General features: G+C 44.5%; 1 protein-coding gene across 2 annotated transcripts in view; it reads left to right on the top strand.

Moving 5' to 3' along the window:
- Positions 1–719: 719 nt before the first annotated feature.
- The window catches only part of LOC140395378 (uncharacterized), a 663,783-nt gene continuing 648,333 nt past the window's right edge, over positions 720–16,169 (top strand). For both annotated transcript variants that reach the window (XM_072483065.1, XM_072483066.1), the window contains exon 1: positions 720–1,471. In XM_072483065.1, the coding sequence (XP_072339166.1) occupies positions 1,346–1,471 (126 nt within the window). In that variant the 5' untranslated portion in view covers positions 720–1,345. The remainder of the gene's footprint in view (positions 1,472–16,169) is intronic.

Here is a 16,169-nt window from a genome sequence, read left to right as displayed (position 1 = left end):
ATGAGGAAGAGCTTTTTCATGAGGAAAAGCCAGTGGTTAAGATCAAGATTTTTTTTTTCGTTAATGGGACGTGGATGTTGCTGGCTGGGCCAGCATTTATTGCCCATCCCTAGTTGCCGTTGGGAGGGTAGTGCTGTGGGTCTGGAGTCACATGAAGTCACAGATCAAGTAAGGACAGCGGATTTCCTCCCTAAAGAACATTAGTGAACCAGATGGGTTTTTGGGACAATTGACAATGTTTCATGGTCATCATTGGACTTTTAATTCCAGATTTTTATTATATGAACTAGCGCTGTGTATAGGGACAGTGCTGTGTCTATGGGCTGACATTGCATATATGGCTAGCACTGTGTGAATGGACTATCACTGTAATATGCCTTGTGCTGTGTCTATGGGTTGTCACTGAATATATACAGTGCCTATGGGTTACCACTGTATATCTGTGCAGTGCTGTGCCTATGAGTTGTCACTGTCTTTCTGCTCAGTGCTGTGCCTTTGGACTGGCACTGTATATCTGCCCAGTGCTGTGTCTATGGGCTGACACTGTACATCTGTCCAGCGCTGTGCCCATGAGTTGGCACTGTATATCCATATAGCGCGGTGCCTGTGGGCTGGCACTGCACAGATGTCCTGTTGCGTGCCCATGGGCTATAGCTGCACTGTCGCACGCCGCCTGTTGGCGGCGCTGTCTGCAGCCATTGATAAAAGCGGGCGGGCGGCGCGCGAGCCGGGCAGAGCAAGCGACCGCTGGAACGTTCGGGATCGTTACCGGGGGAACCGAGCTCCGGGGAGCCCATCCCCCTCCTCCCGGTCTACCCTCCCCTCCCCCACCGCTTTCTCTTCTCCCGCCCCCGGGTCCCCTCCATCGCCATCTTCTCCGCCCCCCCCCCCAACCGTCACCGCGCCTCCGGGCCCAGCGCGGTCATGGAGTGAAAAACCCGTCCTGGGATAAAAGGCGAAGTGGGGAAGCCGCCGCCAGCAGCAACAGTCAGTCAGTCAGCCCGAGTACGGGGCCTCGGGGGGGAGCCGCTCTGAAAGCCAGGCCAGTGTCGGTGGTCAGGGGGCTGGGTGTGAGAGCGAGGGAGAGAGAGGAACCGGCGATGAAGAGGCGCCCTGGGCGGATTTAATCGGGTGAAGAAGATCCGGCCTGTTTTCGGCGGAGCTGTGGACATCAGAGTCTGGACCCACCCCCCCGCGCGCCGTGATTTATTACTGAGCGGTTTATATATATATTTTAAAATACACATTAATTAATCGGCGTTTTAACTCCGCGGCAGAGGAGGGGGGGAGGAGTGTTTGTTATTTTCTTTCCCCCCCCCCCCCCCCCGCCAGCCCTTTCAACGAGATGTTGGCCGGGACCAAGGACAATCCGTGCCGCAAATTCCAGGCGAATATCTTCAACAAGAGCAAATGTCAGAATTGCTTCAAACCCCGGGAGGTACATTTGTTGACGGACGAGGACTTGAACCAGGTGAGAATGGAGGGCGGGGGTCCCTTGGCACATGAAAGGAGCAATGGACATTTCCAGTCTTGACCTGCAGTCTCACTTTCTCTCTCTTTCCCCCCCCCCCCCCCCCCAATATTGTCAGGATTATTTGGATCGTGGGCACGACCAGAGGCAAAATGCAAGCTCAAGTCTTGTATTCTCCAGTATTACTTATTGCTGTCCCCATTGCCTGTCCAACCCCCCCCCCCCCCAAAAACCGCTTCTCCCTCGAAGTAACTCTAGTGCCTCGGATCATGCCACCCATTCTGCGCGTGGCTTCACCTGGGCCCTGAAGGGGTAGAAAATTGTCCCAAGAAAGATTCTGAGTTTAATGGTAAAATGATCATGTTCTCTTCTCTTTCCTCCCGCCCCCAACTCTTCCCCAGGCTTGCCCTGATATTTATGCCTGTTTCCTGCTTTTCAGTAGGTTTTTTCGATTCTGAAGGGCAGTTTCCTCCTTTCCAAACACTTTTTTTTTGTCCTCTCTCAATCCAATTTATTGTGCTGTAAACATTTGAAATTCATACATCACTTTTATTTTTGCTGTGTTTTGTTTGATAAAACTTTAGTTCGGTTTTGAATTTTAACTTTTTAAACTCCTTTTGCACCTCCCCCACCCACCTGAACCCATCGAAAAATGCCTTTATTTGTAAGAGGTTTGTGAAAATGATGGTTATTGTTGCTAGGTGATTGCATAATCAAATGTCCAAAGGTACCAGAGTCCACTGATAGACCAACATTTCATCCCTTGAAATTTGTAGACCATACAGAAAATATCAGGTTGATACCCTTCCCTCGGTCCCTCCACCCATGGAGAAAAATAAGTAGTTTTCAATTAACATTTCATGAGTATTTATTTAGGGTTAGCATTGAAATGTGATTTGCAATATATAATATGAAACTAAATGTTTTCTCCAAAGCATATTACCTTTCTGTGAGTAGCTGTAACAAACTGCTGTGATTACATTGTTATGCCATATTGTTACCTTGAAAGGTGGAGCAAATGTCTGAAATTTATGGCTTAAAAATGCTTGGGGATAAACAAATATCAGTCCTTTCTGCGCTGGTGTGTCACTGGGCATTTTCTCCTATTTCAGAAGCCTCTATACTATAAAGTCAAGAATATTGTGATGTGTTACGGGCTGTGTTTAAAGTCCTGATAAATATTTGAAATAATGGTTACCTCGCAAACAGTTGAAATATTTTTAATTACTGTAAATCATGTAAATCCTCCTGACCTTACAAAGGACAACATTCTTGTTTAATGCTTACAACAGTGAAAATATTTATTGAACTAATCTTCAGAATTTGAGACTGATCACTTTGTAAAAAGGACAAAGTAAGTGCATTTAGTATGCAATGGAGTTACTGTCAAGAATGTAATTATTAAAACCGTGATTGTTCTTAGCTATCACAACAAGAACAGAAGATGCTGGACAATCTCCGGTGACAGCATCTGTGGAGAGAGAACAGAGCTAACGTTTTGAGTCTGGATGCGATGCCTCTTTGTCAAAGCATATATCTGTTTCTCATTTTGAGATGAATTCTTGTACTGGTAATTCCAATTTGCAGTAATCCGAATGAATTTGAACTTGACAAAGCACTAACTGAAATTGAATATTGTGGTGTGTTGAACTTTGATACCTTCCATTTCCAAAGTGAAGAACCAGTAACGTTTTTGTTGAAATATTTAATGCAATTCAATGTTTTGCTACAGACGTGATTGTTTTGGCCTCATCAAAAGCTAGTGATAAATTGGAGACGAGTGTTATGAAAACCCTTTCACCTCTGATAGCCACTAAAACTAAATTGTTGTTTTTGTTAAATATCATTGTTTATTAAATTCCTTTTGTTTCCTTATTTTAATTTGAATTCTTTATTGCTATCAATCTGTACTTGCATTTTTCAGTGATTAGCACTTGTGATTATTTTTAAAATGGAGGGTAGCTGGCAGGAGAACGGGTGTATTGTTTGACATGGTGACCAATTGGATTATTGACCTTAGTTTTGCCATAATTTTGAAATTGACTCTGCTTAACTATTTTCCAAATTTGCTATTCAATGACCAATGTTAATATGTAGGTCTTGATTATGTTTAACATTGGGAAATTTTGTGTTTACACTGTGGGTGATACAGGATATCGTGATGTACGCTGAGATACTTTGTTATATTTGTGTTGTGCCAAACTAGCAATGGTGTGGCATAGTGGAGATTTTCTTTAGAAGTTGAAAATTAGTTAAATGGATGTTTTAAAGTTTAATGTTAATGTGGACTTTGCTGTGGGTTGGGTGTGGGGACAGTGGAAATACAAGTTGTTGAAGTATAAATGTTTGAATTACTTGAAATAAATTTTTATATTTGGGCTAAAATGCTAACATTTCATGGCTCCAATGTGACAGCACACGTGCAAAATCTTTTCTATTTGTAAAGAAAGACCTGCGCGTATCTTTAGTGCTGTTCATGGCTGCTAGATGTCCTAAAGAACTTTACAGCCGATTAAATACTTTGAACTGAAGTCCGTGTAGTAATGTAGGAATGCTGTAATGTCTGGTAGTCTACTTGAGTCCCCCTCTTCCTTGTCACTTTCTTCCCCACCCCCTCCCCCCAGTTGTGGTTAAATCCTTACCCCCTTTCTTTCTATAGTATTCCATAATTATAATAATAATCTTTATTAGCGTAACAAGTAGGCTTACATTAACACTGCAATCAAATTACTGTGAAAAACCCCTAGACGCCACACTTCGTCACCTGTTCGGGTACGCTGAGGGAGAATTCAGAATGTCCAATTCACCTGACAAGCACGTCTTTCGGGACTCGTGGAAGGAAACCGGAGCACCCTGAGGAAACCCATGCAGACACTGGGAGAACGTGACAACTATTTGTTGTCACCAAATGAACACTGTCTGCTATCGCTTGGCTTCTTTTTTTGACTTTTGGTTTCTGCATCTCTTTCTCCAAGTATGTATTCAATTCCCCTTGAAAAGTTGCTATTGAATCAATATTTATCCTTTCACCCATATTCAATGCCCAATCATCTCCAACTGCACAAGTGTGTAAATCTGTGCAATTTCTTTTCCTTGTAGCATTTTGTGGGGCCCATGAATCATTCCTTTATTGTTTACAGCATTTTTCACTCTTTATAAACCAGTACCAGTGCAATGAGTGCAATAACATGGGCCATCAAAGTTGCACATTATACAAGCTCCGAAGGCAGAGCAAGAGGTTAACCCGGGCGGGCACCCCATTCACCCGCTCCTCCACCCATTGTCTGCTCCACCTGTGACAGGGACTGTGGGTTGTGCATTAGATTCCTCAGTCACCCAAGAGCTAATTTTTAGTGTGGAAGCAAGTCGTCCTCAACTTGGGGATTGCTTAAGAAGAAGACATCAAACTAAGATAATAAAATGGTGAGGAATTGGAAAGCAGGAATCTCCGAAATGCCCAACAGATGGCAGGTCCTGAGAACCATAAGAATGAGTAAAGGGGAGCAGATGCTCAAATTGACATTTTCCCAAGAGCCACAGAGACAGCAGTGAAAAATGGAAGAAAGTGGTCTTGCTCCAAAAATCTAACCAAGGTTTATAGAAGAATATTGGAGAAGACTAAGAGAAAATGGTGGCAGTTAGTGCTAGAATACAGTACAAAATGTCAAACGTGTGGAAGCCAACAGTAGCAACTGTATCCTACAATATAGTAGGATAGGGTCGAAGGTAATCCTAGTAACATTAATGTCATCCAGGATCAAGCACAATTTCTTAGATCATGGGAAAACTGGAAATGTGAGAACTGTCAGCACTGTTACAGCAACAAACATTGGGCTTTTCCCAGATACTGTTCACTCAATGTTAGTTCACCTACAATATAATATTTTACGTTGACTTTCCTGCAAATCATTACCAGGTGTTACCTTGGAAGTTAAGATATTTTATTGTCAGAAACTTTTCACTCACTTTCATCTTTTGCAGAGACCAGATGAGCTCCCGATGCCAATTTATAAATCTAACTGAAACCAGTTTGTGTTTTTGACAGAAGAAATCTGGGGATCTTAGAAGTATTTGGGGAAGAAAGCAACATCTTTGATATCGCACTATAGTTTATTGCTTGTGTTGTGCAAGACTTTTTTTTTAGTTTGAGCATTCATAAAGCTTTGCATTTGTGCTTCTCCAATATGTGGAAATATCATAGAATTTACAGTGCAGAAGAGTCCGCACCGGCCCTTGAAAAGAGCACCCTACTTAATCCCATACCTCCACCCTATCCCCACACCTCCACCCTATCCCTGGTCCGAGTTGTGTATAGCACGGTAGCACAAGTGGATAGCACTGTGGCTTCACAGCGCCAGGGTCCCAGGTTCGATTCCCCGCTGGGTCACTGTCTGTGCAGAGTCTGCACGTTCTCCCCGTGTCTGTGTGGGTTTCCTCCGGGTGCTCTGGTTTCCTCCCACAGTCCAAAGACGTGCAGGTTAGGTGGATTGGCCATGATAAATTGCCCTTGGTGACCAAAAAGGTTAGGCGGGGTTATTGGGTTACGGGGATAGGGTGGAAGTGAGGGCTTAAGTGGGTCGGTGCAGACTTGATGGGCCGAATGGCCTCCTTCTGCACTGTATGTTCTCTGTTTTTGTTGATAATCTTTGACTGAAGTTTGTGAAGGAAGAAAAACGGCCAGCATTCCACTACAGCTCTGTACTCTTCCTGCTCCCTTTGTTCCTTGATAAAATTTATCTGTTTTGCCCATAAAGAGAAAATCCAGATAAGGGAACTATTTATTAGAAAACCATTTTACACAAACCAAAAAAATAATGGCAGAATTAAATTGCACAGCATTGCTGTTATCGATTCGTTGTCATACTTTTTTTGATTTATGGTCATGGTTAAGCCATGAAATTACTATGCTAGTTGTGTACTCTGCAATTTCTTTGTATTTAGTCACATTATAGTGGTTGAAAAAAAGCTACTAGATAGTGATGTCTCGGCTGTTGTAGAGCTGTGGCTCAGTTGGTATCGCCCCTCTGTGTCAGGGCGTTGTTGGTTCAAATGCCATTCCAGAGACTTGAACACAACCTAGGCTGACACTCCAGTGCAGTACAGGAATATGACACTTTTGAAGCTGTTGTCCTTTTAAATGAAATGCAGCATAAAACTGAGGGCCTTTATTGCTGCTACAAGTGGACATTAAAGAGCCTGTTGCAGTTTTTCAAGGAAGAGCAAGGGAAGTCTCTTTGGTGTCCTGATAATTCTAAGAGGACTAGACAGGGGAATGCAGGAAGGATGTTCCTGATGGTGGGTGTGTCCAGAACCAGGGGTCACAGTCTGAGGATATGGGGTGGACCATTTAAAACAGAGATGAGAATTTGTTTCACCCAGAGACTCGTTGGCCTGTGGAATTCATTGCCACAGGAAGTAGTTGAGGCCAAAACATTGCATGTACTCAAGAAGCGGTTAGATAGAGCACTTGGAGTGAAGGGGATCAAAGGATATGGGGGGAAAGTGGGGTTGGGTTGTTGAGTTGGATGATCAGCCATGATCATAATGAATGGCGGAGGAGGCTCGAAGGACCGAATGGCCGCCTCTTGCTCCTATTTTCTATGTTTTTATGTTCTGGCTGATAATTATCTAACCACCAACACAACTGAAGCAGGTTGTCTGGTCATTATCACTTTTGTGGGTTCTTGTGTGCAAATTGACTGCTGAGTGACTTGCATCATGGCAGTGGCCACACTTAGTTCATTACCTGTAAAGTGCTTTTAGGATGTCCTGAGGTTTTGAGAAGTGCTAAATAAATGCAACTAAATCGTATATTGATGAATTACTACGTTGGATAACTTTGCAATGACAGTTTTCTTTTTTGGCAGCTTGGTTCATTGCTGCCATTATACTTGGAGTCAGAAGTTCACGGGACCAAACCTTGCTCTAAGGCTTCATCTCCGATCCAGGCTGGTAGTTAATGCAGTATCCTCTTTTAGATGAGGTTGAACCTTTTGACTTTAGAATCACAGGATTTTAGAGCACAGAAAGCTCCCCCTCGGCCCATTGTGCCATCAATCTATTCTAATCCCATTTTCCAGCACTTTGGTCCGTAGCCTTGTCTGCTGTGGTGTTTTAAGTGCTCATCTTGATGCTGCTTAAATGTTGAGGGTTCCTGCCTCGACCACCCTTTCAGGTAGTGAGTTCCAGATACCCACCACCCCAGGGTGAAAAAAGCTTTTCCTTAAATCTCCTCAATCTCCTGTAGCACAGTGGTTAGCATTGTTGCTTCACAGCGCCAGGGTCCGAGTTCAATTCCCACTTGGGTCACTGTCTGCACGTTATCCCTGTGACTGTGTGGGTTTCCTCCGGATGCTCCGGTTTCCCCTCGGGTCCCAAAAGGCGTGCTTGTTAGGTGAATTGGACATTCTGAATTCTCCCTCTGTGCACCCGAACAGGTGCTGGAGTGTGGTGACTGGAGGATTTTCACAGTAACTTCATTGCAGTGTTAATGTAAGCCTACCTGTGACACTACGGGGCCTTGAGGTGGCATCCGTACTTAGTCCAAGTTACTGAGCCATATAGAAGAGTTGAGAAGACGACTGCCTTTGGCACAAGGATGTTGGTGTCAGAAAATGTTGTGTTTGTCAAAGACTCGCCCTTGGGCGTCTGAAGGAGGTGCTTGCGGATTGGGTACAACATTGGATCTCTGCAGCAATGTCAGCCTTGGATAAGAGGTGGCCCCTCGGGTATAGGAAATGTTTCACTGTTGATCGTGATGGAGGGAGAGACTGGATCTTGCCCACAGTCTGCTTTGTCTCCTTTCTTGAAGATGGTGGTGATGACAGCATCCCTGAGGTTGGCAGGAATTTATTTATTTTCTTTTTAAAAAGAATATTTTATTCTCCTTTTTCACATTTTCTTCCAAACTTACACCCACCAACAAACAATAAACAGTAACGAATACATTGTCAATCCCTTTTTCAGCAACAACCATCCCATCGAACCACCAAACAACAGCCCGCATGTTAACATAAACAAAAAAACAAGAAGTCCCCCTCCCCCACCCTAATGTTCGATGTAATCCAATTCTTGAAAGTGCATAATGAATAAGGTCCATGAATTGTAGAACTCTTCCATCTTTCCCCTCAGTTCAAACTTAATCTTCTCCAGAGTTGCAGGTTACAGGATGGAGGGGTTGATCTCCATCCCAACAGGATCCGCCTTCGGGCGATCAACGAGGCGAAGGCTAAGACATCTGCCGCCGCATCCGTTTCCAATCCTGGCTGATCCGACACCCCGAATATGGCCTCCCGAGGGCCCCGGTCCAGTTTTCCGTGCACCACTTTAGAGATTACCCTAAAATCCTCCCTCCCAGTAATCTTCCAGCTTTGGACAGGACCAAAGCATATGAATGTGGTTTGCAGCCCCCCCCCCCCCCCCTGCGCGCAACGTTCACACACATCTTCTTACCCCTCAAAGAGCTGGCGCATGCTCGCCCTTGTGAGGTGCGTTCTCTACCCCCCTTCAGCGTTCTCTACCCCCTTCAGCTGTATCAGCCCTAATCTTGCACATGAGGTGGAGGCATTCACTCTCCAGAGCACCTCACACCAGAACCCCTCTTCCATACCCTCTTCCCAACTCTTCTTCCCACTTTGCTTTGATATCTCCCAAAATAGCCCCGTAAACCGCTGACATTACTCCCTTCTCCAGTCCCCCTGTCTTCCGTCAGCCATGTGGAGGTCAGCTCCACCGGGAAGCTCTGTTCCTAGCAAAAGTCTTGAACTTGCATGTATCTAAACATTTCCCCCAGCCACATTTCGCTCCGAGCTCTTTCTACCTGCAAACCGACCCCAAAAAAGTAAGTCCTCTGTCTCAGATTTTCATAAACAGCTGGTGGAGATGACCTCTCCATCCTGTGCCCTCCAAGTTTGAAAATCTCTGCTGTAATCCCATCCACTCCTGTGGCTTTTCCATTCTTCGCGTGTTTAATGGTGGCTTAGACTTCGTCCATGCTTGGTGGGAGTCCAAGATCATCTTTGGTGGGGAATTGGCGGATTTCCTCAAACAGGTCCTCATCTATGATTGTGTCGTAGTTTAGGAGTCCTTTTGAAGTGTTCTCTCCATTAAAGGCTGATGTTTTCTCTCTTTTGAGGTCTTGGGTGTTGCATCCATATATTGCCTTGGTAGCACGGAAGAAGCCCCAAATGTTGTGCTCAGAGTTGCAGATTTTTAGCTTTCTTAGTCCATCATTGCCTGTGCGGAGTCTGCACATCCTCCCCGTGTGTGCGTGGGTTTCCTCCGGGTGCTCCGGTTTCCTCCCACAGTCCAAAGATGTGCAGGTTAGGTGGATTGGCCATGATAAATTGCCCTTAGTGTCCAAAATTGCCCTTTGTGTTGGGTGGAGTTGCTGGGTTATGGGGATAGGGTGGAGGTGTTGACCTTGGGTAGGGTGCTCTTTCCAAGAGCCGGTGCAGACTCGATGGGCCGAATGGCCTCCTTCTGCACTGTAAATTCTATGATAATCTATGAAATCCTCTACTAAAACGGTCCCTGACATAAATGTTGCACTGTATCACTATCTCCAAATGGAGTTTTGTTATCAAATTGTCTTTTCGCCTTTGCCTTCTGTGCGTTTCTCAATTACTGGGAAGAGTACAACTAACAGAAAGCAAAAAAAAATTGGAAAGACTGAAAACACTTGATCAAACAACACTGCAGGGAGAGAAACACGTTTTTAAGTTTGTGAATGACCTGAGCTGGAAGAAGTTCCAGAATTAACTTTCGAATGAGAACAGAGGGAGGGGAAAATGGGAATGAGGAAAGAACAAAGGGATAATGTGAGCAGGAGTGATGAAATGACCAGGAATTGTGCTGTTACGGAAAAGTGGAATAAGAAACAAAAGATGGTTGAGGTCTAAATATTTACAACAACAGAACTCTGGGTGGGGAGGTCTAGATATTTGCAACAACAGAACCTGGAGAGGGGGGGGGGGGGGGGGGAGGGATCTAAATATTTACAACAGAACCAATGTGACCACCTGCTGACCAGACCAGAAGTTGCACAACGTAGAGGGATGAAGGCAGAGAGGTGCTAGAAGGATGGAGAATTGTAAGATAAATGACTGGAAGCTCAGTCTTGCTTGTGGACTAAGCTGAGGTGGTGTATTAAGCAATGAATGCAAAATATTAAGTTGGAAGCACAGAAAAAAAGTCATTTGACCTGTCTTGGTAGAGTTGTCCAATTAGTCCCACTTGGCTCTTTCTCCATAGCCTTATATGTTTTTCATGTGGGAGGAGTGTATTGGGCTGTTATTGGTTGTAAGGGAAGAGGTAAAAGGGCAGGTATTGCATTTCTTCCACTTGCATGGAAAAGTACTGGTGGGGCAAAGAGTGTGGTCGTTGGGAGCAATGGGTGAGTGGTTGGATGAGCAATGGCTGGGTGGTTAACAGTGAGGTTGAGTATCTTATAGAGTCATAGATGTTTACAGCACGGAAACAGGCCATTCGGCCCAGCTTGTCCATGCCACCTAGTTTCTATCACTAAGCTAGTCCCACTTGCCTGCATTTGGCCCATGTCCCTCTGTACCCACCCTGCCCATGGAACTGTAACTGTTGTTAAAGGAAATAATTGTACCCGCCTCTACCGCTGCCTCTGTCAGCCTGTTCCAGATGCTCACCATCCTCTGAAACAATTTCCCCTCTGGTCTCTTCTGTATCTCTCCCTTCTCACCTTAAACCCATGCCCTCTAGTTCTAGACTCCTCTACCTTTGGGAAAAGATGTTGACTATCTACCTTATCTATGCTCCTCATTATTTTATAAACCTTTATAAGATCACCCCTAAGCCTCCAATGCTCCAGGGAAAAAAGTCTTGGGTTACAGGAAGATTTGGATGGGATGGTCAAATGGGCAGAAAAGTAGCTGATGTAATTTAACCCTGAAAAATGTGAGTTGATACACTTTGGAAGAGGTAATGTGACCAGGAAGTATTCAATGAATGGCCTGACACTGGGAGGTTCCTAGGAACAAAGGGACCCTGGCGTCTTTGTCCATAGATCTTGGAAGGCAGAAGGGCAGGTTAATTGGGTGGTGAAAAATGACATTTGCCTTTATCAATCGAGGCATAGATTACAAAAGCAGGGAGGTCATGTTTGGTGAGGCCATAGCTTGAAGTACTGTGTGCAATTCTGGTCGCCACATTATATAGGCAGGAAGGGTGCAGAGGAGATTCACCAGGATGTTGCCTGGGATGGAACACCAGTTATGAAGAAAGGTTGGTTAGGCTTGGGTTGTTTTCGCTGGAGCAGAGAAGACTGAGGGGTGACCTGATCGCGGTGTACAAGATTGAGGGGCATGGACAGGGTGGATAGTGAGCAACTGTTCCCTTTAGTTTAGGATTAGATATGAGGGGACACAAATTCAAGATGAGGGGCAGGGGGTTTGAGGAAAAGCTTTTTTACGCAGAGGTTGGTTACGGTCTGGAATGCACTGTCTGGGAGGGTGGTAGAGGTGGGTTGCTTTACATCCTTTAAAAAGTACTGGATGACCACTTGGCACGCCATAACATGTAAGGCTATGGACCAGGTGCTGGCAAATGGCATTAGGTAGACTGGCCAGGTGTTTTTCATGCATTGGTGCAGACTCGATGGGCCAAAGGGCCTCTTCTACACTATTATTCTGTGATGAGTAGACCAACATGTTGTAGGGGGAAAATAATTTATTTGGTATACTGAAGGGCGAGCTGTGGTTGACATGGTAGGTATTTAAGGAATGGCCTAATGGAGGAAGGGGATGGCCGAATGGAGGAAAGGGATGACGTAGAGCAGTGTTTTTCAAACTTGTTTTTCCCGGGGATCCATTTTTGCCAGCCGACCTTTGTGGCCCACGCGGCATGCGCATAGTTCTGCGCATATGCACCGATGATCGGGTACGCATGTGCAGTGCGGCCAAATTTTAAAATATTTTTGTGGCCATTTTGAAGGCCGCTTGCAACCGGCATAGGTAAGCCGGCTGCTTTGGCGGTTGCGCACAGATTTGCGCGATCGGGAGCGCCGCGACGGACTGCTCTGCGACCATCCCGACACCCGCCCGCGACCCACCTGCGGGTCGTGCCTCCGAGTTTAACAATGCCTGATGTAGAGTTATGCAGAGGTTTTGGGATGGAAATCCAAACTTTGGGCCTAATCATCAGTCCCTACAGAAAATGCCGTCTGCCAACATTTGTAGACATCTGCTCAACCATGCCATCTCGTGTGGCCACTACTCCCATTGTCTTGATTCCCGACATGGCCATCCTTGGCTACTTTGTTGTGCCAGCCCCTGCAATAAGCCTGCACCCCCATCTCCAAATTCACTTAAAACTGTACTTTCAAACTCCTGACTTCCAACCCCTGCCCCTCTATTTGTACTTCTGCTGCTGGCAATCTCCTCAACATTTCCCTCCAACTTCAGCTTTTATCCCCGCTTGCCTTGGTCAGGCTCCCATCTTCAGACCCCTTGATTAAAAGAGTGCAGACTTCAGCACGTTTAACACACAATTTGTTTAGCTGTCTCCTGATATAATTGGACCACCAGTGGCATGTTCTGTAGACTGGCCGAAGTGAATGATGAACTCCAGAACAACTGCGTGATAAGATAACTAGGATAAAATAATAAACTACTAGCACTAATTAACTATTGTAGAACTTCTGCAAAACGCGTCTATCCTCCAGCATGACCTATTCTCTACTCCCCAGCCACAAGGTCATCTGGTAGGTTTACACTGGCACCTAATGGTCGGAGGTCGTGCATAACATTATGTAGTCGTGCTTAAAATTATGTACAAACTTGCTTTATGCATATCATCTCAACGAGGGCTCCCCTCAATTTAAAAATAAATTACTGTTCTCGAATCAATCTGGAAAACAGAAATAAAAAGACTAGCCTTTTCGTTTCAGCCCTCTTAATCAACAAGAGTTCTCTCAACGACATCTTTGCCACTAATTGAGGCCATCCATTCTAACTCTGTTTGCTACATCTCCAAAGCCAAACCTGTCCCAGGGTACCAATGAACCTGAGCTTTAAACTCTGATTATTCTCCCATTTCCCTCATGCCCTCTGAGCTCAGCTTCTCTATGAAACATGGCTCTTCTTTAGAATCCATCCCCACTCAACTGGAGCACATCCCTTCCTGGGCCCTATGCTAGATGACTTTGTAAATGGTTCCTTCTCCATGGGTACTATCCTCCATTCTGCCCCTCTTTTATTAAAGAACCTCTCTTGACCCCTGTCCTTACAAACTGCTGCCAGGTCTCAACTCATCCCTCTGGAGTGGACATTAAATGCTGGCGGTGCAGTGACAACTTGGTGACTCCATTAAAAATGTATATTACTGGGCAGTAGTTTGAGGTGATTAGTTAGGTAAAAGTATTGTGAAGCATTTAATCATATCACCTCCTGTTTTTATAATCTTTATTGTCACAAGTAGGCTTACATTAACACTGTAATGAAGTTACTGTGAAAAGCCCCTAGTTGCCACATTCCGGTGCTTGTCCGGGTGCACAGAGGGAGAATTCAGAATGACTAATTCACCTAACAAGCACATCCTTTGGGACTTGTGGGAGGAAACCGGAGCACCTGGAGGAAATCCACGCAGACACTGGTAGAACGTTCAGACTCCGCATAGACAGCGACCCAAGCTGGGAATCGAACCTGGGACCCTGGCGCTGTGAAGCAACAGTGCTGACCACTACTCATGTATTGTTAATATGCTAAATAAATGGTGAACACGGGGAAAATTAGAGATGAGGGTGCTGAAGGTAGGAGAGAAAGACAATTTCCTCTTATTTGTCTCTCAAAGCATTACTTTAAAAGGTCAATGTATGACTGTTTGAATAAGGTAATAGCAACCTGCCATTGTTCACGTATGAGCTTGTCTGCAAATGTTGGCAGTAATATTTATCCACAAGAGAGACACCATTGAGCCCAATTTGGTCTGTGCTTAAATGCTCGCAAGCGCCATTCCAGCAGTGGTCCATCATAAATTTAAAACTTGGATATTTTAAAAAATTTGCTGCTGAGGCTATTTGTAGCACTTCTACTGTTGCCTTGGCTTCGATTGACTAATTCAGCATGATTTAGGATTCAGCCTGTGATTTCAGAATCTATGCAATTCAACCAATCACTAGGTAAACATACAGTTGAGGAAACCTTTCTTTTGGTCTCCAACCCAGTTTTTATTATTTGGTTATTTTGTTTTTCTCATAAACCATGTAGGACCCAAATTTACACACCTACTTAGAGTTAAATGATCCTTGACAATTTTGAGTCATTATATAAATGAATGTTGGGATCATTAGTATCACTAGCCATGAATTTGAGTACTTCTGTGTAATAGATTTTATTGTGTTTAGACAGCTAAATTCAGGATTTTCTTAGTGTAAGATCATTTAGTTCATTATTTTCATAGATTTGTACTGCTAATTGATTAACATTTGTGTTTTCCTTTTTACAAATCATCAGTGTTTTTGTCTGTTTTGTCTGTTATGTTGTTATGGTCATCAAATTTAATGGCTGCCATTGAAGAGCAAAACTCAATCAAATGCACATTCCACTAGGCCGTCATTAGGACATTTCTAAAATTTGTCACTTGTTTTCTGAGGGCAGGCCTTTGAGTTGAATAATTTACTTTTTAAAAATCCAAACCACGTTATGGCTAACTCATTAACAAATTTAACTGCTTACTCCCTCAGTTTAGGAGTAGTTGTGTGCTCAAGGTCTGGTTTTTGCTTTATTGTTTTCTTGCACTTGTCTGGCTTCTAAAGCAATGGAACCACAATGGGAACTGTGGGTTATATTGATCTTGTGGAATTGATAGATACAAACGGGGACAATGAACAGAAAAAGATGTGGCCCATCCAGCCTGTTCTAAGAAAATGCGAAGCCTTGTGCGTATATAGATTCTGCATCTCGCCTGAAACTATGTAACATGAGCGAGGTGAGGGGGCAGATGAAACACCCATTTGTGTGGGAAAAGGTCTGGAAAATGAATCTGTTCTTTAGGAAAGGTAATTAAGACTGCATTCTGCCATTGGCAACTGAAACTTTGTGGCTATATTTTCTCCATGAGAAACCATATTAAAAATCGTGAGGAAACCAAAGGTAATTTTAAAGGATTTAAATTTTGTTCGGTAAACATTAGAAATAAGGTATTGTTTCAGGTGTGTTTAATTAATGTTTCTGTGATGACGTCCGGTGACCATGATGTGCTGAGCAGTCGAGTGTCAGGTGGCTCTCCTCCCGTGGACCTGAAAAATAGTCACTTTTCAACGAAAACTCACCAAACAAACGCAGCAACTTATTCCCCAACGTTAGTAGGTCAGAGGAAGGAAGTAAGGGAGGGTAATATAAGAAAAGATGCCCGGAAAAAGCTAAATTAGGGCCAAACAAAGACCAGGAGTGAAAGGGGCCAGGAACAGCCACACTTGACGAGCCAACCAGAGCACGAGGCGGCGGAATGCAAGTTTCGCCGGAGCAAGGCAGACACGAATAAACCCCTCTCGCACGGCGGGGGGGTAAAAGAAGAGAGCTGGAAGGCATCCTTTACTGAGGAACTAAGGGAGCATCAGCAGGCGATAAAAGCGGACATTGAGGCTGCGGTGGCCAAGGCCCTGGCCCAAATACAGCTTGCCCTGAGCGGAGAAGAGACTGGAAGCCCAAGAGGCTTCCATCAAGGACAT

This window comes from Scyliorhinus torazame, chromosome 18 (genome assembly GCF_047496885.1).
Source record: "Scyliorhinus torazame isolate Kashiwa2021f chromosome 18, sScyTor2.1, whole genome shotgun sequence".
Taxonomy (NCBI): Eukaryota; Metazoa; Chordata; class Chondrichthyes; order Carcharhiniformes; family Scyliorhinidae; genus Scyliorhinus; species Scyliorhinus torazame.
This window is presented reverse-complemented; position numbering and strand designations above follow the sequence as displayed.